Source organism: Varanus komodoensis, unplaced genomic scaffold, assembly GCF_004798865.1.
Source record: "Varanus komodoensis strain SLA01 unplaced genomic scaffold, ASM479886v1 scaffold5, whole genome shotgun sequence".
Taxonomy (NCBI): domain Eukaryota; kingdom Metazoa; phylum Chordata; class Lepidosauria; order Squamata; family Varanidae; genus Varanus; species Varanus komodoensis.
The window spans coordinates 14,673,283-14,697,338 of record NW_025336087.1 but is presented as its reverse complement, the minus strand read 5'-3'; the positions used below and the strand labels follow the sequence as shown (position 1 = coordinate 14,697,338).

General features: G+C 39.7%; 1 protein-coding gene across 1 annotated transcript in view; it reads left to right on the top strand.

Moving 5' to 3' along the window:
• Positions 1-3,474: 3,474 nt before the first annotated feature.
• The window catches only part of OCLN (occludin), a 24,780-nt gene continuing 4,198 nt past the window's right edge, over positions 3,475-24,056 (top strand). The window contains exons 1-7 of the mRNA XM_044446798.1: positions 3,475-3,552; positions 6,738-7,452; positions 10,132-10,290; positions 18,284-18,423; positions 19,269-19,466; positions 21,053-21,224; positions 23,650-23,691. Coding sequence (XP_044302733.1) covers positions 3,503-3,552; positions 6,738-7,452; positions 10,132-10,290; positions 18,284-18,423; positions 19,269-19,466; positions 21,053-21,224; positions 23,650-23,691 — 1,476 coding nt within the window. The 5' untranslated portion in view covers positions 3,475-3,502. The remainder of the gene's footprint in view (positions 3,553-6,737; positions 7,453-10,131; positions 10,291-18,283; positions 18,424-19,268; positions 19,467-21,052; positions 21,225-23,649; positions 23,692-24,056) is intronic.

The window sequence follows — 24,056 nt, the reverse complement described above, 5'->3', positions numbered from 1 at the left end:
GAGGAGATGCAATCCTTGGGCAGAGAGCGAGCGAGGAGGCTTACGGGCTGGCCCAAGGTAAGTTTTCTGCGGTGCGAGGCTGGGAGTGGAGTAGTAGTATAAATCTTGGGGAACTGCGTATTGTGCGTGCAGGTGGCTCTCTTAGGAGGAAAGAGAGGCACCGCCACTGTCTTCCTGGTTGTTTTCCCGCAAACAGCAATTTAGGTGGGATCCCTTCAGCCTGCAGTCCGCAAGGGGGCTGCTAGCCGGCGGAGCACGAGGCAGTCTCAGTTCCATGGCCCCAGCGGAGTGGTGGTTGTTTCGAATCACGGCCGGGGCAGCTAGTTCGCCCAGGCTCTTCTCGTTCATGTAAAATTGCCCGTGCTGGGCTTTGTTTTGTGGGATTAGGGGCTGGAGGAAGCGATGTGCCTCTTCGCACCGGGGCCGCCACTCCCTGTTCCTGTCTCTCCCTACCCCCAAAGCCCCACAAAGCAAAGGCAGATACTACAAAGCCTGCTCAGCTTTAGATAAGAGGGAAAGCCTGGACGAACAAGTTGCCTTAAGGAGGATTCGAGTTAACAACTAGGAATAGGATTGAAATGGCTAAATTTTACCAACTAATGACTGGACTGGGGACTGCAGATGGAAGGGAACCCTTTAAGGCGAGAGGAAGCTTCTTCCTCAGTTTCATAGGACATCTGCAAAAGGTGACTTTTACTTCATAACTCCTAGGTTTGGTCTGTTTCTCGCTCTCCCTCTCTCTCTCTCCTATTTTCATAGCGCTTATGCAAGCACTCCACAAGTTTCAAGTATTGTGATCATTTCTGGAAATGTGGCAAAAACAGTTCTTCAAAGAATGTTATGGCATAAGGCTCATGAACAGGATTCCTGTTCATCAGATACATGAGGTGTTACTCTAAATTGGCAGGTGTTTGTGGGTTTTCCACACACAATACCAAATATGCATAAGCTTTCATGGGCTGCAGTCTCTTCATTAATCTGATGAAATGGAATGTAGTCCATGAAATTGTTACTATTTATTATTTAGTATATAATTCTATTGTGCTATTGTTAATCTTTTAAGGTGCCACAAAACTTCTTGATGCTCTAGATTTATTTATATATTTTGAATTTTATCTTGCAAGGGTTAAACATCTTAAGTGTCAGTCCATCTTTGCTAGGACCAGTACAATACACCTACAAGTATGTCCAATGGAAACATAAGCTTTTTTTCTAGCAGTTATCCAAATTCCCCCCACCCCCAATCATTTAAGGAGTAGACTTTGTCTTTCTGAGCTTGTGTTTGAATATGGTTGTAAGCAGACTCTATACATTATTACTATCCTCAGAGAATACTAAATCTTCCAAAAGTCTGGAAGATAATTCAAGTCCTTAGAGCTAAACTGTTTTACCCTTAGTTATACAATCTCATGTCTCCACTTACCTTTTCCACGCTGTTCAGGAGTGTGACTTCTTTTAACAGGCATAATTTCTGAAACTGCTTTTACTCTACATGAATTAATAACACAATCCTCTGAACATCTATCTTGTTGATAGCTGCTAAAACATTAAAGTCCCAACTATTCCAATGTTATCTCAACAGTAAGAAGACTGCTTTCAAGAGAAGTTTGGAGGGTATGAAGGATTGTCTTAATTAGTTCTGAGGGTTCCCCCATCCCCTGTTCCTAAAGTTGCAGTCCACTGAATATAGCTGGATGCTGCAATTAGTTTGCATATTTTTGATTATGTAGCTAACATTTGCCAAAGTGCAGAAACATAATTGTTAGACCAGAACTGGCAGATGTTGCTACCCTTCCAAGTTTGTTTGTTTATTTAGGTCAGTGTTTTCAAAAACTTGGAACAGGTTTGTTTACTCAGAGGTAAACCCAGTGATTTCTATGGAACTTGATATATAGGAAAAACAATATATTCTGATACCTCAAAACAAGATGTTTGGCTTATGGGCCAAACTCAACTCACCTGGGCTCTCAATCCAGCTTTCTGAGATTTCCAAGATGCCCCCTCAGCAATTGCTTGGAGGTTTCCTTGCTTTTATGCATTTTCCATATTCTTAACAGTTAGAATCCTCCCCTAAGGCTTAATTACTGGCAATATAAAAACTTAACGTTAAAGTATGTTGATATTTTTGGTCAGCCCCTTAAACCTTTGCTGCACTATCATTGCAGTGCATTATCTGAAAACTTTTCTGAAATTAAATTCAATCCTGAAGTTGAAAAAGGTTTGCTATCCCTGGTTTAAAGATAATAAAGTCCACAAACAATGTATTTGCAGATCTGTTATCTTCAATAGATGAATGTGGGAACTGCTGGGCAGGAGGAAGTAAAGTCCCATATTGCACAAAGTTTGAGTACATTCAACAAATCTATACTGAATAGACTGAACAATTAATTATGAAAGTCTTGAGCAGGACAAGGGTGTATGTTTACATAAAAGTGTGTATGTTTGCATAATCTTAAGTGATACTGAACACACTGATACTTTGCACATCTAGGTAGTTGTTTATAGTTGCTCGTATCATAGAGGTGGAATGTGAGTAGTTCAGTGCCTGCTGTCTGCATCTGCTAAAGAGTTTGCAATGTTGTATCCTAAATATAATCTGAAAAACAACAGCAGCAGCAGACTCCTGTGGGTTATTACAGTTGATCAAATTTATTCTCACAAAAGTTTACATACATTGTCCATTTCATCAGATGCAACCTCAAACTGACATATCTATATACTCATGTTATAGAGGAATGAGAGCTGAGATGTGGTGTACACTGTTGTCAGATGAAGTGAAAGGCAAAGTAGGATCAGGGAAGATTAACTTACACATCCACAAAACGTTGTTGGGTGATAGCACATACATGCTTGCAAAGGTAAACTAGTTAAAAAATGAATGGTAACATCCCAGTAGGGATGGACGGAACCCTCTCAGCTTCAAGGATTATGGATACCCGGCATGGAACAGGAGTGGCACAGGGGCAAAGGTTGACTCCATGCTGCTAGATTTCAGCCACGTTGCTGCAGCACTTGAAGTGAGAGGGAAGGAAAGTGAGGTGTCACCAGATATCTTAATGGTGCTGATCTCCTTTCCTCTCTGACCCTGGCTGTGCCCCCTAAACTCTTCTGCGATTGTTGTTATGATCTTGAGCTGTTCCAACTGCCAGGTGAAGGGGGATGTGAGCACAGATCCAAAGCCAGACGTCCATTTTGACTTCACATCTGGGAATCTGAAAAGTCCTATGAGGTTAAAATATTCCCCCACTGGTTTCTGAACATTGGCACTCCTGATGTCGGATTTCTGTCCATTTGCCTTCTTTTGTTCTGTTTGCCCTATGTAGAATGTGATAGGACATTGTTAGTACGTGGTTGGTCTATGTTTTGCAAGTTACGTTCTCATAGAATGATTGACATTTTGTTTAATATTAATACTATTGATATTTTAATAAACATTATTAATATAACTTTTTCTGTTTCATGGATTTAAAGGTATACAGCTGAACATTCCAAGGCTTCCACTATGTCGGGCAGACCTTTTGAAAGTCCTCCTCCTTATCGACCTGATGAATTGTAAATATTTTTTTTCATTTTTCTTAACAGTTCATATTATTACAGATAAGTAGTGTACACTGTTAAAGATATCAAGTCTGGCACCTCCCAATGTTAGTTGTCTAAACTGTAGGTACCTCTGGTGTTATACTGCATACATTATCTGTAAAGCAAAGCCCAACATGAACATGAAATTACTTAGCGATTGTGAATATAAAGCAGATAGCCACATATTTTCTCTTCATGGAGCCACAGATTAGTCTATGAGATCTGAGGGCTTAGGAGAGTATGCCATCTTGCCCTTAGCCAAACACTTACACTCTGATTAGTGCAAGTAGGTGGCTTGCTTAAAAAAATGACAATGCATATTATGTACAGAATTCACCCACTGGATTATCCTTATCAAGTGTTCCCTATGTTTAAAACATGGAAACATGGCTTACAGTTTTGCAGAGCGAAAGCATATTAGCCCTGGACCCTGAAATTATGATGATGCAGTGGAAATAAATCCTGTTTTCATGCATGTCATGTAGTTAGTTTCAAGGGGTGATTACTTATCGAAATGACAGCATTGTTAATCTGCAGTGTTTATGTGATGTTATGACTATCGAAGTTTAAACCAATCATTACAGTATAGCCTCTGCTCTTGCCTTGGTAAAATGTCTAGTATTTTCCTACAAGGAGCTATTTTACTGAGAAGCCAAATATTAAATAATCTGCTTTGCTAATTGCATGAGTTGAGTGCCCAATTGAGGTACATCCAGAGTATACCTGCCTGGCGACTGAAATGCCGCAGTGAAAGTGGCTGACATAAAAGTGTCATTTAATGATGGTACTTGTTAACATGTTTTATACTATAAGGAATGGATGCTCTCTGTGCTGATGATGCCAGTTTGCCTAGTCCCTGTGTAATTTCTAGGTTTTCTGGATCGGTGTGCCAATTAAAAAATGTGCCTGCAATCATATTGAAGGCACATTTTATAGGCAGTGTGCCTATTACATATAAAATATTCCCTCAAGAACTGACCAAGGAAAATAATCCTTGAGGGTATATTACATCCCATGAAACTGGTTTTATTCTCATTGAGTGAGAACAGGCTGGGAAACATGCCTCGTTACACTTCGTTACTACCAGAGAGTTTTCGGACAATTTTTCAAGGAACTGTGATGAGTTCATTAAGCAAAGACACTCTTATCTGGCCAGTTAGGAAACTACGCGTGTTCCTGTGCTCCTGACTGGTCCTACATTTATCCAACATGCAGATTTGGATACTTACTTCCATAAAAATAAGCACAGAGCAAACCAAGTATTATTCTTCTGATAATGACTTAGCTTCAGCATTTTCTAGAAAGCATCCAGCTTCTTTCCCATCAACCACCATACCTGTTCATTGGTTTTTACTTGTTACAGGGTTGACCATAAGAAAATCTTGTTGGGGCTGGGATCTCTGCAGTATTTTTTTAAAATCCTGCTGGACATGAAGAGAATGCAATATTTCTTACAAGTTGCCTTCATAAAACCATAATCCTCTTTTATCTCATAATAATCCAAGGGTAATGTCAAACATAGCTGATCCACTTAGAATGTTGGCATAACTCTGACATAGTGACATCAGTAACATAAACTGGTGCAAAGGACTTTCTCAAAAAACTTTCTGTGCTATGTTACACTGTTGGTGTGTTACTAGAAATGGGTCATGGATGGATACTGAGCCAAGACTTTTTTTTACAATTATATTTTGAGTGATGTTACATTAAGAATATTGTCTGTGTGTTTGTGGGAAACAGGAAACACTAGAGAGAGGGGAAATGGCTTGTTAGAGTTTTTGAAACTGTTGCAATCTTGGGTCCAGTTTTTATGGGATATACGTATAAAACAAACTCTGTCAAGTGTAGTTTTTTCATTTACATACCCAGAATGTCAGAAATACACAGAAGTAGGAAAGAGTCATTCCACCATATTTTAAAAGGAAAAGCTGAGATTTTCATGTATTATTGGTAAAGAACTATCTATGTACACACCCAGGTATTCACATATTTAAAATTTATTCATTTATATCTAGTTTTCTCATGTGAGGTTTCTGTACTTTTCATGATGTTGGACAAAAATTTTCTGTTCCTTATCCCTCAACGCTACTTATGATTCCATGAGCTGCTTATATTTTGTAGCTGAATTAAAAAATCAGATCCACAAACAATGAATCCACATAGGCAATCATGAAGGCTCCCTTTCGACAAACACGTTTGTGCTTCTGCCTCCTCTTCCTGTCCAGCATCAATCAGTATTGAGCATGCAAGATTTCCTCTTCCCAACATTAAAGAATATTTAATGTCCCAGGTGCTGCCACCTTCCAGTTCAAGGTGGAAGGTTGTTTGGACATGCTCATTTGAGTGGGCAGCAGCAGTCCTTCTGAATACCAGGTTCTTCTTAAAGAGATGCCAAAGGCTTGTGTGTGTGTATAGCTTATTTCTAAAGGTAAAGGAAGTGGTGTCAGAGATGCATTTTGCATGATCAACATTCATGCTTGTGGCCATTTTGAATATCTAGTCTCTGACCGGATTGCTACGGTTTGCCATGTCATCTGAACCAGGATGGCAGAGATGGTTGGAGGAGGAAAACAACCCCCAAATAATCCTAACACACACCATGTTTTCATCCTCCAGCAAACCCTACTGCGTGGCTCCATACAACACAACAAAGAATGGTAACTTCCTGATGGAGAATTGCATATTCAAGACAGCCACTGGCATGCATTGGAGCACACCATGCCTTTAGCCATGTTGTGGTGTGGGGAATAGTGTAGACTGGAACTGTGTCGATGGATAAGAATAAATGAACAGATCCACAGTGCTTGTAGCAGGGGCACAGCAGTGATTATCACTGAATTTGTGTTACTTTGTCAGATACTCTTGTGTCATAGAGTTAATTGTGACATCAGATAAATATCCTGTCCCTATGAAGTCCTGACAATTACAAATTTTAGGATGGCTATCAGCGTCAGCTAAATTCTGTGCACCCTCTTATAGAATATGTGTAAACCATATATTGTGTATTTCAAATAAGGTAGATTATGTGGGTATTTACAGTATATAAAATGTACTGAACCACTTTGGGAAGAATCTAGGCAAATAAACTTGACATTTCAAATTCTTAAATATCCAGTAATCCCTAAAATATGTGTGTGGGGGTTTTTTTGTCTTCATAGCAAACCTTCACAATATGCACCAAGCAATAATACGTACGGTGGTGAATTCCATTCTCAGCCCATGTTCTCTCAGCCTGCATATTCCTACTATCCGGAAGAAGAAGTGCAACACTTCTACAAATGGACATCCCCTCCAGGAATAATCAAGATCATGTCACTACTCATAATAGTGATGTGTATTGGAGTCTTCGCTTGTGTTGCCTCCACATTGCCTTGGGACCTGGACATTTATGGAGGTTCTCTGGGACCTGGATTGACTGGAAGCTATGGAGCCTATGGAGGAACAGGCTTTGGAAGCAACTATGTTGGTTATGGTGGAGCCGGTGGCTTTGGAAGTTATGGTGGCTATAATGGTTTATATAATTATGGAGGGAATTACATTGATCCGCGGGGAGCAAAAGGCTTCATACTAGCAATGACAGCTTTTTGCTTTATTGCTGGATTGGTGGTTTTTGTAACTAGCATTACCAGGACCAGCATGGTTAGGACAAGGAAGTATTATCTTCTTGTGATAATAGGAAGTTCTATCTTGCTCTTCTTAGTGTTCATTGCTACCATAGTGTATATACTTGCAGTCAATCCAACTGCACAAGCGTCTGGATCAATGTTCTACAATCAGATTTATATGTTATGCAGCCAGTTTTATGCACCTACGAGCAGTGCACTCTTTGTGAATCAATACTTGTATCACTACTGCGTGGTGGAACCTCAAGAGGTATGTAAAGACAAAAACCATTATATAATTCCAAATGTAAAATACTAGCATTTCAACTCTGAACCAAAGGCGTATACTAATAGTTAGGCTAAAACCAAGTTCTGCAACCAGTTGTTTGAGTGATTTATAGCTTCGACAAAGTTGTGATATTTTCTCTCTCGTGTTGTAAGGTGAGGAAGGTGAAAATGCCTTGAATTGCATTTCCTTTTGTCAAATTCCTAAAGAAATTGTTCTTAAAGGACTAAAGGGATGGAAAACCTCTTGCCCTCTACATGTCAAACTTCAACTTCTGTCAGCCCCAGTCAGGATGGTCAGTTATCAGGAATGATGAGAGTTGAGATCATACAGCATAAAGAGGACTATATGTTCCCAACTCCTCTCTAGAATCTACATGATGAGGAATATGGTAAAGTGAATGCATGTTATCCTGTAAGTCCAGGATTCTAACATTGTGGCTTGATTTCATGTATTTACCCAAGTCAGGTTACACTTGTAAATCTTCAAATCTCCTGTTTAAAAATCTACTTGAACCATTTAAAGAGTTGCTATGAAGATGCTATAAACAATCTTTTTAGTTGGTTTTTTCTTAATGAGCTTGTCTATGTCAGTCCTTAAATGACCTGTGATTTCTGTTTTGGGCAATAACTTGAATGGACAATAACTCTGGATGTATTGAATTATTCTGAGTCAGTTTCACTACTCCGTCTATAAAAAGTGAATGTAAATAGTTAACCTCCTAGGATTGTTGCAAGGATCAACGAGAGAGGATTTATAAAATCCTCTGAGAAAGCTCTAGGGATGTGAAATAACTACCCCCATAGTTTTAAGCCTGCAGCAATATAAATGCAATCTTGCCCAAAGGGACTATGCACTAATAAACAATTATGCTTAAATTCTGATCCTAAATGTGTTTACCCACAAGTAAGTTGCACTCAGTTCAGTGAGATTTGCACCTTGGTAAATTAGTCAGGATCATAACTTAATTTTAAGTTGAAACCAAAAGTTGCCTGAAAAAGCAGACCCTTGATGGTTGTGCAAAAGTGAATGTGGAAGAAATTGCCATTTCTATTTGTTTATCTTCTGTCTGCAAACAGAAATTTTGAAATTTGAAGAGGCGTATTAGCCCTGAGAGATGGTCTGAGCCAGCAAGAAATATATTTCTAAGTCTAACAGGGCAAATTTGCACTTAGCAACAATCTACCATGTGAATAAGTTGCACAGGGTGGGTTGTTGAAGGTGCAATTTATGGTGCACACAAGAAATGATTGTGTTCCCTGTGAGTTGTTTCCTCAATTCTCCTTGGGCCCTCCTGCTGGTATCTCAGGGGATCACACAGCAGGACCTGTCTGCCTGTCACACCCCACTGGTGAGCCCTCTTGTATTCACTGTGGTCTGTTTCTTCCATTTTACCCCTTTGTTCCCCTTTCTTCAATGGTTGTTTTTCATGAGTGGCATGTCAGTGGGGCTGTCACTGGTTCTTTACCCGTTTTTAAAACAGAATTGCACCCCAAATCTACACAGAATCTATACCCCAAATCCCTTTAATTTTTTTAAATTGTAGTCATGCTTGCACAAGTGCACATTTGTGCACTTTTGTAGGTGCAAAATGGCTGGGCTGGGCTTGGGGATATACCTGTTGTAATGCAGCAGGCATTCTTCTTGACCCAGAAAGACTACCAAGAGTTCTATTTTTTACTTGTAGGTTCTATTTTAAAGGGGTTTTGTTTTTTGGACAGGGCTCCCCACGATTTCTTCATAGCTCTTTATGCATTCATGCCTTCAGATGTCTGTGTCAAAAATCCCTTTGGTGACTTACATTCTGGCATCTTTCTGAAGATGTATTGTGTTGGGAAAGGTTGGAAAAGTCAAAGGAACCTAATAGGTTTCCATGGGTTGTAAGGATGGCTTATTTCTTTGAAGAAGCCAACCTATAGGAAATAATCCAGATTCATATGATGTCACAAACCACTATGGCTGGAGGATTGTGATGCTGCTTTCAAACATTTTAAGAATTTTTCTTCTAAGCTGTTAATACTTGAGAACTTATTGCTGTTGTTCTTTTTAAATATGCAGTATTTGTCTACATGTGTACAAATTATGGCTTTTGGCAGTAAAACATACAAATGAGGGTTCCTGAGGGTGTCTGAATCTGAAATGGCCCTAGGGTACCCTTATATTTTAATAACATGAAGCTTGTTTGAACTTCAAGGCTAATAAAACTGAGGCTCAAACATGGCCTTTCTAATTATCCAGAAAAGACCTTTCTGTCACCCTTCAACATTATTCCTCTTAACCTTGCTAAAGCTTGCATTTGTGGAAATGGAGCACATCAATATGAGGAATGATACAACTGGTTCTGTGTAATGTGTACCTGCATTATGATGTTGATAGCACTTGGATAAGTTACTAATCAAGGTGTATTACAGAGTAACCCTACAGCAATCCTTTGAGGCAAGCATTTATTTTTACTTTTAGTTATCTTTAAGCAAAGGAACTATGGATGAAAGTCTGTGGTTGAATTGGTTGACTGGTGAACTCTCAAATTTAAGGAAAAAAAAGTGGTTCCACTCAACTATTTAGTTGTAATTTGAAAGGAATGACCCTTCTATTTATACTGTTATTTTTTCTAGTGAATTTTAAAATGCATTTTAAAAGAATATTGATTTGTTTCTTTCCTAGGCTATTGCTATTGTATTAGGCTTCCTGATTGTCGCAGCTTTGGCCATAATCATATTCTTTGCAGTAAAGACCCGTAATAAAATAAATCACTATAGCAAAGTGAATATCCTCTGGGATAAGGAAAAGAATGATGATGAAGCTCCCAATGTGGAAGAATGGGTAAGTTACCATATTTTTCATTCTATAAGACGCGCCTGACCATAAGACGCGCCTAGTTTTTAGAGGAGGAAAACAAGAAAAAAAATATATTCTGAATCAAATGGTTTACCAAACTATTTAATAAACTATAACAGAATACAGTAATACTGTATTTCAACCTTGTAAAGTGAACAGCAGTCAGCAGTGGCATTAAGAACCATCATCACTGTCATTAACAAAAGAGAGGCTTTAAAGTTCAAGTACTCTTCTGGTTTTCGTTGAACCCATAGAACTCATCATCACTAGAGTCAGAATTTATGAAGCTCTGTTGCTCACAATCACTGACATCACTTTCTTAGTCAGTAGTGGAATTATTGAAGAAATCCACAATCTACACCAGTTATACAAGGGCTGCTGCAGACAATTCAATAGCAAATCTAAAAAAGCCAGTAATGTCCACGCTGCCCTACTAGTAAATAATAGAAAAAAGCTTCTGACAAAAAATGAGATATTGTATGGTAAATCAAACACACAGCGGACTAAGCCTTTAAAGAATAAACTTCATACACGAAGGTAATGCTGTTCAAATATCCACTGATCCTAAAAAAAAAATGTGTCTGATCAACTAACAGATAACTGATCCATGGAAAGCTTCCTGATAATCACAGACACATTCCCCATCACTTCCCTATGGACTTCATTAAAAGACGGGTTGCCATTTGAAAACACACACTGACATGTGATTAACAGCTCTCACCTGTGCCGGAGGAGGGGGGCGGAGCAGGGTGCACCAAGCATGTACCGACTAGGTGGTGCCACGTGGGACCGGCAGCGTGCCAGCGGTGGTCTTCCGGGCGGCGGCAGGTCTTCCCAGGCGGTGGGGATGAGCAGTCCGTCTCTCCGTGCAGCTGGCGAGTTAAAGCCCGCGGCTCCTCCTCCTCTGCACCTCTCCTCCTGAGCGGCACAGCTCTCACCTGCGCCGGAGGGGTAGCGCGGAGCAGGGTGCCCCGAGCGCGTGCCGGCCAGGTGGTGCCATGTGGTGCAGGTGGGCCGGCAGCATCCCGGGCGTCGGGCACACACACATTCGCTCTGTAAGACGCACAGTCATTTCCTCTTACTTTTGAGGGGGAAAAAAGTGCGTCTTAAAGAGCGAAAAATACGGTAACTATTTTCATACTTGTTTGTGAAATCATTTATAATAATAAAAGAGGAGATGTGGCAGTGCTATAACTACATGACCTCATACTTATTTGGTTTATTTATTAGTTTTCTATCCCACCTCTTAGCCAAAATGCTCTCTGGGTGGGTAACAAAATCTTTTGTTTTAGCATACATTAATTTAAATATATTAATGAGTTTAAATGGATTTCTGAGTTAATGAAATGTATTATTTCCTGTGTTATGAAGCCTTCAATACTATCTTCAGTCATTTCCCTAACCAGTGCATAGTTTTGCAGTCAATACAGTTTGAAGTTAGATGGCTGCTCCCTCTCCACTGTTGTGGGACAGTGACCTTCAGAAGAATGGAATGGGCAGAACTTTTCCTTAAGGACTATGGGGTATATAGTGACAGATGTTGTTCCTATAGGTGTTAGCAGGTTTCCCTCACATGGGATGGATACCATGTGTTCAATTTACAGCTGCAAGATTTTGCTTGAAGGCTTTGCTTCATCAAAATAAGGGCTCCAGCAATCCCTGTGAAGCAGATCTGTTAATTGCTCCTGTAGTAACATTTGCTTTATAATGATTGGCAAGTGTTAAACCACATTCTAAGCCACAAGTGGCAGATATTTTGGACTACAACTGCTATAATCCCCACTCCACATGGCAAACAGTCTGAGGTTAAATATTTTGGATTACAAAATATAATAGAGCGTACCAGGTTGTCAACACCTTTCCTAAGCAAAGATGAGTCAGTTTCAGAGCATGTTGAAGTTTTTGTTTTAAGGATAATTTATAAAATGAAAGCAGGAAAGGCATACTTTTTCTTGCCTGGATTGCACTATGGTTGTGGTGAATGGGTGTTCTGAGTTTTGTGTAGTAGCATATAAACTTGCAATTTGGTCTCACAATGAACAAGAAAGATGAGTTGTTGATTGTTAACATGGCACACTCTGGACAGAGAACAACGCTCCTGGTCATGTGCACTAGAGTCAAGCAAATTAGCACTTGGATTATGTTGCTCTTTAGAAAGTTTAAATACTACTTTGAAAATGAATTTGTAGCTTTCTATTCCAGTCTATAATTCAGTTGTGAGATAATAACTGAACAGCTGAATGAGAAAGATATATGTAAAGCCACCCATCTCTGCAGTTACACCAAATGTTTAAAAGTACTCCTTGATCTTAAGCTGGCAGTGTTTAATTTGATAAGTTGGGAACTGAACTTAATATTGCTAACCTGATATATCATTGTATGTGCATAGTATTTACTGCACATTATGATATCTTTATTACTTGCATATGACACTGGCTTGCTTTGACCTTTATTCAGAGGGTTAGTTTAAAGAGGCCAACTACTTCATACCATGTTTTAAATGATATGAGGTAAATGTTTCGGTGAGACAGTTTCGGGGCGTGTTCTCTGCTGGTTAATGAGCTTGTTTACTCATGTTTCACTCTGGCTGGGAAGGAGAGAGTAAAACTAAGTCAAATAACAAATCCCAATGAACAAATCCTTCAGAATACCTGTAACCTTTTGTATTTATCATGAGTCTGTAATCCAACAGACAAAATTATAGCTAAGTTCTAAACTTGGAGATGGCCTTATGTGAATGCATTTAATCCTTTGCAGAAAACCTCTGATATTTAATGTCACCTATGTAATGGTTAATGTATAAAAGGACTGCTCACCGCCCCGAGGCTTTGTTGCGATGGGGGCGGCATAGAAATGTTTTAAATAAATAAATAAATAAATAAAATCTATCTACAGATAATATCTCTCTAACAATCTACCTATATCTATTTTAGGATATTTTCAGATGTACCCACTGAACATAAAGCAATCTATGCATAGTTATTAAGATACTAAACTAAGTATCATCAGAGCCAAGTTTGAGCCTTATTATAGCTGATTACTGGCTGACCAGGGTAATCTGAAAATTAAGTTGAAGGCAATGGGATTGGATTTATATTGTCTCAGTCTTTCCCTCAGAGAGTAAAAACAGTTTCTGTTATTGAGCAATATATTAAAGCCCACCAGTGCTCATTGTATCAAGTTGTAAAAACATGATTGAGTGGGTAGTCACAGGTTTTAGAACTCACAAAAAACACTTACCACAGTAGAATTACCACAGTAGAAACAATAAGAAAATGTTATGATAGAGAAGGAAAAATCAGCAGATACCTTTTAAAGAAAAATTAAGGAGCATACTCCTAAATCTTACTCTCTCCTCACACTACACTATTTCCTTAGTTAATATATTAACTTGGAATTAGTTGTCTTCATCATGTATCTGTGGTATGTGTCGTCACTAAACAAGCCTATGATTATTCTTTCGATCTAGGTCATTTCTGCACCGACCTGGTTTGACAGTAGCTCTAGTCCAAATAAACAGGAAGGTCTCCAGCCTGACTGAGTGGCTCCTCCATTACTGGGCCAGTTCTGTAATGCCAAACTATGGTTTGGTGTCACATGACAAAACTTCAGGTCTTCACAGTCCCCTTTCTTGTCCCTCATCCCCTTGAAGCTCCAGTTAATTACTTCCACTTCCTGTTTGCTGTTGCATATTTAACAACAAGTTAAGTTTGCTATAACCCAGGAAGCATAATTAAGTGGAGCATATGAGTGGAAGAGAGAACACCTTTTCCTGTATTGCTAAACCTTGATGATAAGAAATGACCCTTGGACTAATAGATATGAATAGTAGCAGGAAGATTTCCATGGTCACTTATTTAGTGCATCAGTCCCCCATACATATCCTGCACATTACATAGACACAAACTTAGATTTATAAGAAAATGTACTTTGAACAGGGAGGTGCAGCCAATCGTGCAGCACCTTGTCAAGTGTACGCATATGATCCATGTATTGGCATTTAGATTTCATATATTTGGGAGTGCCAGTTTAAATGGAATGTGAACCACCATACTCCATTCTAGTAATTCAAATAAAGGTCATTTGTAGTTTTAAATTACACAGTCAGGAGAATGACTTGCTATAACTTCTGTGACAACTTTTTTCAGGAAGTAACTCTGGTTACCATCACATTGGGGTGTGGTGCATGTTCTTTTGTTGTATGATATCATCAGCAAAATAAGAATCCTGCTTTCAGCTAAAGTGCACTTTTTATGTATACTTACATGCTATTGATTCAGTTAGATTTGGGCAGTAGGGATTTTGCAAGTCTCTGCTATAGGGACAATCTCTGATTCCAAATGGAATGCTAATTCTTTATCTCCTTGGTCAACAAACTAGCTAAACCTAGTAAGCGACTTTGAGTTAAGGGTTGATAGAATGGCATTTGTGTCAGTCCAGTTCTCTGGCTTAAACTTCTACGTAGTGGAGCCTTTCCCTTTTTAAAAAGCAATGGACTGCTACTTTTTGTTTGTAGTGAGTGTAAGATAAGGTTGAAGGGAGTACAATGACAGAAAACATAAGTTAAACAGTGCTTTCCTATTAACTGACATCAGCAAATGATGAAACAAAAAGCTCATTTTCACTCCTGAATACATTGTTTAGAGTTGCACCAACAGATGAGGACTGTATAAGTACATCTTGGCTGTTTGCCACTTGTTAAATATATGTTGTTCTGTTGTGTTTCTTATAAGGTATCTATTGTTTAAGTATTAATATCTTGAGTTATGTGCATTCAGAGTGGAAAGGCAGGATGCAAAAACTAATAAAAATAGCATTGTCATACAAAGCAACTTCCTTTTCACACACACCCTCCCCCCAAAAGCCCAAAGTATTCAACATGGAATATGAATCTTTTTCCCTATTTGAGTGGCCACTTTTGTTAATGCCCTGGGAAACACATGCTATGCCAAGGTATAGGCGACTGGCAACTCCTTATAAAGTTTTAAACCCATGAAGAACTTTGTCTTTAAAGCTTTTGTTAAATGGAATAAACTGTGAAAGAATGTCCAATATTAAACACACACACACACCCCTACCTTTTACCTTGGAAAACACTGCTGCAAATAAGCATGAAAAGCTTGAAAAACCTGTTGGGCTTTTTTGGGTCCTCTCCTCCCTATCTAAAGAAAATCCTAAGGTGAAGGCACACACATATGAAGTTAAATGCTGAGAATGTAACACTGCAAATGAGATGTAAACTGAGAACAAAATTGTGCTTTGTGAAGATAGTTACTTAACCTCTTGGAGAATTCTAATATTCATATTAGTGTAATGCCTTTATTAGGTCAACTGAAGCATTACAAAAGTGTCACAAAAATAGATGTAGTGGCAGGAATGGGAGAAAAGGGGGAAAGGAAGAGTCTGCATTTTCAAAACCCAAAGATGAAATAGAGGCAGAGAGATATGCAGATATTCCTGTTCAACACCGTGCGTCATGTGATGGTTCATAGGTTGGACCTGAAACTGCCTCTAGAATTTCAGGGATAAGAAAGTGAAAAAAGGTTAAATCCTCCAGTTTGGAAATCTTGTAACTCAGGAATATTTCCATCCTAATTAAAACACACGGTCCTTTTAACCTATGGCTGTTCAGAGAGAAACTAGGCCGTGATTCCTCTGTGCTTGTGAGATAGTGTACAGTGTACACTACTTAGAAAGTGTACTTATTGCCCAAATAATGACATGCGTGGCACTTTACAAAACTTGACACGCTGTGATTCTGACAGTTGTGCTGTCTAAATGGGTATTCCTCTTGGTAGGTTAGTGTGTAATTTTAACATGAAAGCTGCTGCCAGGAGGGAAGATTTTGCCCCATTTTGTATGTAAAAACATAGTTGAACCTTCAGCCTTGGAAAGACATATGTTTATCAGAAGCCAATACAGATGGGTCTCATGCAATGTCCCTTTAAAGTAGGAGTGTGTGTGTGTGTGGGGGGGGGTTGTGTATGTGTAGGGGTTTTTATTTTTTTTAAATTTATTAAAAGTATTTTTCTTCTACCCTTTACCAAAAATGGCTCATGGAGTGGGATTACAGTCCCTATCCACAGATTTACAGTCAAAAAAGACATAAGACATAGGGGGTGGGGGGCGAAGAGGATAAGATAAAGTGTACTAGGTAGACAAGGAAAGCACACGTGATCTGCTGCAGCCCTAAATGTTTGTATTAAATATAGTTTAAGGCCTCCCTCCAAAAAGGCATTAAATTTTTAGCAGGAGGTTACACTTACTAGTTATTATGATGGCTGCCCCATGCAACTTTATGATATGATGCCTTAGATCTAGAATTGCCAGCACCTGCTCTTACAAATTCTAGCAACTTGGACTGAACATCCCTGAGCATGTCAATGGATTGTTTCCACACCATACCAAAACTGTCTGGGTGAGCTGTGGAATGTGGTGCCCTGCACACCCAGGTAACAACTGTTTCAGAAGCAGAGAGGCAACCTGATGTAGCAGGCAACCACGTCCAGCTCCAGCATATGGCACACTGAACAAATGCTAGGCCTGCTGCTTGCATGGTGGTGGAGGGCATAGTGGCAATGCTGAGGGGAGTTCTGGGCTGTGCACTCAAACTTCCTGGCAGGACCAGCCAGTCCAGATGCCTGACAGCTGCGATTCATGCCACCAATATTGCCATGGGTAAGGAGGGAAGGACCCAATACACTCTTGTCTCCTTTTCATCCAAAATCCCTGTGGAGCTGGGTCTGCACAAAGTCATTCAAATGTGAACAGAGGATAGATTCTGCTCTGCGTAGGTTGTCTTAAGTGAAGCCAGTGAGTGTACTGTGTTGAGCCTTCTCTGTGGAATGTATTTCCCAGGGTGGGCCTCCTGGCTCCCTTAGTGATGACTTTTTGCTGACAGGTGAAAATGCAGCCGTTGCTGAGAACATTTTCAAATGGCTGATTTGGTCTGCGTTTTAAGCTTGCTTAAGCTTTTAATTAGCCAGTCATTCCATGATGGCTGAGTTATGCTGGACTGCTGGGTTTTTTATTATTCTTTTAGTGTAATAAATGTTTAGCCTGGTTTTGATTGAGTTTAGCACTGAGTTTTTTTGTAATGGAATGCTTTTTTTGTTCCTTTCTGCCTGATGGAATAAGAAGGGAATTTCCCAGTAAGGATCTTTCTTTGTTGTTGGGGTGAGAGAATGGCTTGATTATATCAAAATGCATGCAAGAGTCACTGTAGTATGACTCACACTGAACCTGGAAAGAAATAATTTCTTCTCACTGTGGTAATCATGAGAATCTTCACATGACCTACAGAAACTACACAAACTTTAGTTTTTTCAAAAAGGGCAGTTGGAGAGTGTGATGAGAACCATAAGAACAGTCCTGTTAAGTCAAAGACCTGCCTAGTCCGGCATTCTGTTTTTGCAGCAGCCAACCAAAGGGAAGCTCACAAGCAGGTCATGAGTGCAGTATCACCTTCCCGTTCACGTTCCCCAGCAACATGATATTCAGAGTCTTGCTTCCTGTGTTCAAGGTACTATACGACCATCGTTACTAGAAGCCATAAACTTGTCTAATCCCCTTTAAATATCCGCATTTTTTAATAAATTCCTTAATTTAATGGTTGATCTTTAGTTATTCTTATTCTCACATGCACTTTTGAGGCAGCAGAGATTGGGTAAAAAAAATACTGTCAGTGGAAACATTGCATAATTCTATCTGATATGAATTGTTTTTATCCCTATGGTGGACAGATAACTGTCAGGCCACCTGCTTTTCAGTGGCATAGTATGCATTTAGCCATCTGTTGCAGAAGTTGATTTTTTTGAAATACCAGCCAGGATAATCTTTTTCAGATAACCTATTGTGACATTTAAGATCTTGACACCCAACTAATTAAAAGCTGAATAAATTGTTCAATTTTGAAATGGTGATACCTTGTTCAGGGCTTTATATTTACCTTTAATTTGACATGTGAATGTTCTTCAAGGTCAACAAGGTAAATGCAGAACCAGCAGCACCCACACCAGTAGCTGACTATCCAGATCGAGTTGCTAGTCCCAATGGTTACTCAGTATCTGAGGCTTCTGCACCTCAGATCTACAATGGCAATAACTACAGAGCTGGAACGTAAGTACACTTTCCCTGTTTTTCTGATTTAGGCACAATGCAACAGAATGGTAGCACAGCACTGTGGTTAAACACTTGGAACAGTTTGGGTATCATCTGCTTCTTCCCTGATTTCACCTTTATGAAATATGAATCTTCTTCACATCATCAGGCAGCACTGAGATTGCTGCTGATATAATTAGTTTTTCCTGCTCTAAGCCATGTGCAGGTGCACAAGCCCATATGAGTGATGCGCAGAGACCACAAAGAAGAATTTGCACAATGTTTTGTGTTCTTTTGAAATGGCACAATAAAACTATTATGTTAATACCCATTTTTGTGGGGAGGAGCAGGGGGAGGTGGAATCAGTCAATACATCTTCCCTTGCTTTTTGTAATAATTGCTTGTTCAGGTTGTTTCTTAATTTTATTTGGCAAATTAGGCAAATCTTCCACAACTAAACCACATTGCCCTGCTGTAAAATAAGAAAAAATCAGTAAATTTTTTCAAGAGAATTCTGGTTTTTAGACTCTTGATAAAACTGTTCTTTTATAACTAGTGTCTTCCTAAATAGTAGAAGAAATATCTTTTATACTGAGCAAGGTATCCTTCAAAGAAAGGAGTAAACAGACAGACTATATTCTCTTTAGGTTATAATAATAGCCTCACATATTGTTGATACCTTGACATTAAATTGGAAACTAATCAATCATTTTTTTTATTTGGTGACTGACCAGCAAATAAAACAAAAATTGCAATTAGTTAAGATAAGAAAAATCACTTATTCTAAAATTAAAGTTAAGATAAGAAAAAAATACAATTATTCTAAAAACAAGCAAACCCTAAATGCTTTTATTTTGTAATAGGATACCTGAAGCTGCTGTTCCCTTAACAAAGGACCTAGGACAATTTCAATATGCCAACACAAGCAGTTACAATGGATCAGCTAAAGATCCAGAACAAAAAAGAACAGGAAGAATAAAAAGAAGTAATACTGACAACTATGATGGAGATTATACCACTGGAGGAGAGTCTTGTGATGAACTGGAGGAGGATTGGGATAGGTATGGACAACTGCAGAATCTTGGTTATTGGCATAGTACTAATAGGCAGCTTCGTCTGTAACATAGAAGAGTTCTTTTAGCTTCAGCTCATGCAGGTTATCAGAATTATAGGATCGTAGTAGAATAGTAGAGTGGAAGAAGCCAGAGGGCCATTGGGCTTACCCACTGCTCAGTACAGGATTTGAAGTTAAACCATCCTTCTCAGGTGGCTGTTCAGGTGCATCATGAATGCCTCTAGTGTGGAAGACCCCACAACCTACCTAGGTAACTGGTTCCATTGTTGAACTGCTGTAACAGTTAGGAACTTTTCCTGATATCTAGCTGGAATCTGGCTTTCTGTAACTTAGGTCTATTATTCTGCGTCCCGCACTCTGGAATGGTTGAGAAGAAATTCTGTCCTTCCTCTCTGTGATAGCCTTTCAAGAACTTATAGAGCGCTGCCATATCTCCCTTCAGTCGTATCTTGAGGCTAAACAAGCCCAGTTCTTTCAATCTCTCCTCAAAGGGCTTTGATTCCAGTTCCTGGATCATCCTTGTTGTCCTCCTCTGATCACTTTCCAGTTTGTCTGCATTGTTCTTAAACTGTGGTGCTCAGAACTGGACACAGTACTCCATATGAGGCCTAACCAGTGCTGAGAAAAGGGGAATGTGATTTGGAAGTGATATATTAATGGAGCCTAAAATAGCATTTGCCCTTTTTGCAGCCACATCACATTGTTGGCTCATATTCGGCTTGTGATCTACAAGAATTCCAGTATCCTTATCACTTGCAGTATTGTTGAGCCAAGTTGTCCCCATCTTGTAATGATGCATTTACTGTCTTTTTCCTAGCTGTAAAATTCAGCATTTTTTTCTATTGAATTTCATTCTGTTGTTTTCAGCCCAGCACTCCAACCTATCAAGATCACCTTGAATTTTGATTCTGTCTTCCAGGATATTAGCTATCCCACCCAGTTTTGTGTCATCTGTGAATCTGATTAGCATTCCCTGCTCTTGATCATCCAAATGATTAATAAAAATGTTGAAGAGCACTGGGATTGAACCCTATGGTACCCACTTGTTATCTCTCCCCAGTTCAGGAAGGTGCCATTGATGAGTACTCTTTGAGTCCGATTCTGTAGCCAACTGTGGATCCACCTGAATATCATGGGGCACTTTGTCAAAAGCTTCTGCTCCTTCAGTTTCTGCTTCCCCTTCATTAGAAAGGTCATAGATCTTTTGGGAGAAGGCTGAGCCAAAGTGAATTCTGAGGGCATGTTGCTGTATCCTTCAGAAATTGCTGTCAGGTCCATGAAATTAAGAATCTCCTATTGATATGCAAAATGGTTATATTTTAGTGAATATATCCAGTGGATTTTACAGTTTAATATTTGGTACATATAAAACTTGTATTTAAGAGAGCATCAAAATTTTATATTTTAACACTTGGATTAAAGAGCAAGACTGAAGTATGCCTCTAGCTCCCCATTGAGTTAGAGGTCTGCTATCTGTAAATACGTGGCGAATAAGAAGTTTTATAGTTTACATTTCTTGGAATTATGAGTGAACCACTCCATTTTTATACAAAAATTGCATTATTCACTCAGAGAATATCCACCTGTAACATCAGACCAGCAGAGGCAAACATACAAACGAGACTTTGATGCAGGACTGCAAGAGTATAAGCGGTTGCAAGCAGAGCTTGATGAGATCAACAAAGAACTATCTCGTCTCGATAAAGAATTAGATGATTACATTGAGGACAGTGAAGAATATAAGGTAATTCTGTTGACTCTGGGCCAGTCACAGCCCAGCTTACCTCACAGGTTTGCTCTTGTGGGTATAAGATTGAGAGCAGTGGGAGGAGATTGATGTAAACCACTTTGAGTTCTTTTTTTAAAATGTGGGATATAAATCTAATAAATAAGATTGCAACTTCCATCGTTTTTCACTATTGGCTGTGTGGGTTTGGACTAATGGGAGTTAGCAGGAGATCCACAAGTTGCCCCACTGTGCTTAATGCATTTGGACAAGCATTACTTACAAACTTTTCATGCAGAAAACCCCAGCTTCCATACCCAACATCTTTCCTTAAAGCGTTTCCCAAGTGGCAGGCAGAAGCTCTCTACTTTGGAGAGCCACTAACAGAGCAGATGATAGTGCGCAAGGTAGGCCAAGAGTGTGGTGCGGTAAAGGTGATTGTATATTTTTGAGGGGATTTGGCCATTGGGATTATGGGGGAAATGTTGCTGCAACATTGAATAATTATTCTATATAGGTACAAAACTGCCAAGAATATCAAAACGTTTCCACCGCCCAAAAATCTATTACCATGGGTTTCCCTTAAGCAAGATGGTTGCAAGCAATTCTCCTCAGTATCTAGCAGGCAGTCCTTCATACTGATTGGGAATCAGGTGACTGTTTTAGAGAAGGCAACATACTGAAAAGAATTTTCTAACCTAATTTAACCAGCAATTATCCAATTGTTTGCTTTCATTGTCAAAAGTATTTGGTGGTGTTGCTGGCCTCTGTTGAGAATATTACATGTGCCTGCCCTCAAAATGAATTTTCTTTCATAATTTGTGATTGGGGTATGGACAATCCATTTATCTGCTTGAATATAAACACTGTAAGAAATGAGAAATCTCTTTATGTTCTTGTTTCGCCCCTGTTCTTCATTCCCTCTTCTAGCTTCTTCAGTTGTAATTATACAGAAAGATGGTCTAGTCCAGGGGTCGGCAACTTTAAACACTCAAAGAGTCATTTGGACCCGTTTCCCACAGAAAAGAAAACACCAGGAGCCACAAAACCCCTTTGACATCTAAAATGAAGATAACACTGCATATGTTGTTTTTTACCTTTATGCTATGTATAAAAAAAACTATAGTGTGTTGCATTTATGAAATCAATGAACTGCTACAGAGAAAGCAATTTTTTTTGCATGCAACAAAAACATATTAAGCATACTGGTAAACCAGTCTCATCAGCAGTGAAAGCAAAGGAATCTGCCCACGTACCATTAAACGTTCTGTTTTCTTCTGAAAAGCTCAATAAATTGCATGCCGGTGGGTGTCGCACATTGGCTGTTGTGATGCATATTTTGAGCGACAGGGAACCGCAGCAGAGGGATGAAAGTGCCACATGTGGCTCCAGAGCCGCAGGTTGCTGACCCCTGGTCTAGTCCCTGTGAGCAGTCACAAAATTAAACTTTTCACAGTTGGTTATTCCATCTCTGCTTCCTCTGTGCTGTTGTTCCTTTTCCAGCTGTCTTTTTGCTAATCCTTCTTTTCTTGTTCATCCTTGCATAACTATAAATGAGTGACATCAACACTGAAGTTTTTTATGTTGAGTGAGACCTTTTATCTATCCCAGTATCATCTGCTCTCATTGGAGGTGGCTGTTGGAGTTCGTTAGAACAGAGGAGGCTGTCTCTGTAACAGGCGTTAGTCCATCTAGCCCATGGGTCCTCAGAGTACAGCCCGGGGACCGGATGCGGCCCATGCAGGGAAGATGGGCGTGGTCATGCTTGGGAGGGGAGGAGATGGCCGTGATCGTGCTCGGGGGGGGGGATGGCCGCAGTTGCGCCCGCCTTGCCTGCACGAGCACAATCACATCCGTCTTCTGCCCCACCCCCAGCACAGTTGCGGACATTGTAGCTATGTCCCTTGAATATGGACATGCTCTTCCCCACCTCATCTTGGGCTTCTGCTGCAGCCTGAGGGAGCGGAGCAAACATTTTAATTTTTTAAACTTTTTTTAAAAAAAATAATTTTTAATTAATTTTAATTTTAATTAATTTTTAATGTGCAGTATGCATAGGAATTTGTTCATATTTTTTTCAAACTATAGTCAGGGCCCCCAACAGTCTGAGGGACAGTGAATTGGCCCCCTGTTTAAAAAGTTTGAGGACCCCTGATCTAGCCCATTCCAGTTTCTGGTAGATCAGGGAGATGTTGAGGACTGAATCTGGGACCTTCTGCATGTAAAGCCTGTGCTTGGCCAGGGCACTGTCTTGTACACCACCCCATCCAAACTATTGTGGTCTCTACTCAGTATTTGTGAAGAATCAGGATATCCAGGGCTTCCTTCAGATATTGACCTGTTCTTGTCCTTCAAAAGATTAACAGAAAGTTTACTTTGTTTTCATTTCACTTCAGGTTTTTGCTAATGCACGTTGTCTAATTCAAACTATTTCTCCTTGTAGGCAGCTGCTGATGAGTACAACAGGTTGAAGGATATAAAAGCAGTAAGTAATTTAATTGTTACTTAAGAAATCTAAGTATAAACAAAGATTTATTGTGTCATTCAGTGGTCTGCAGCAAAACCCAGCCTAAAAGCAACATTGCTTGGTCCTTCCTGCTTTCTGATGCCTGTTACTTGATGTCCTATTTTTCTTCTTAAAAGCTTGTCGTACCCATTTAATGTTGAGCTTGCTGTATCTACCGTATTTTTCCGTCTATAAGATGCCCCCATGTATAGGACGCCCCCCACTTTTCTTACTATCTCTGAGCGAGCAAGCTGCTGCTGCTTGTGCCAGTCGCCCCCCCCGAGCGCACCCATGCCCACCTCCCCTCCAAGCACGCCCGCGCCGTGACAGTCTCACCCCCCCCG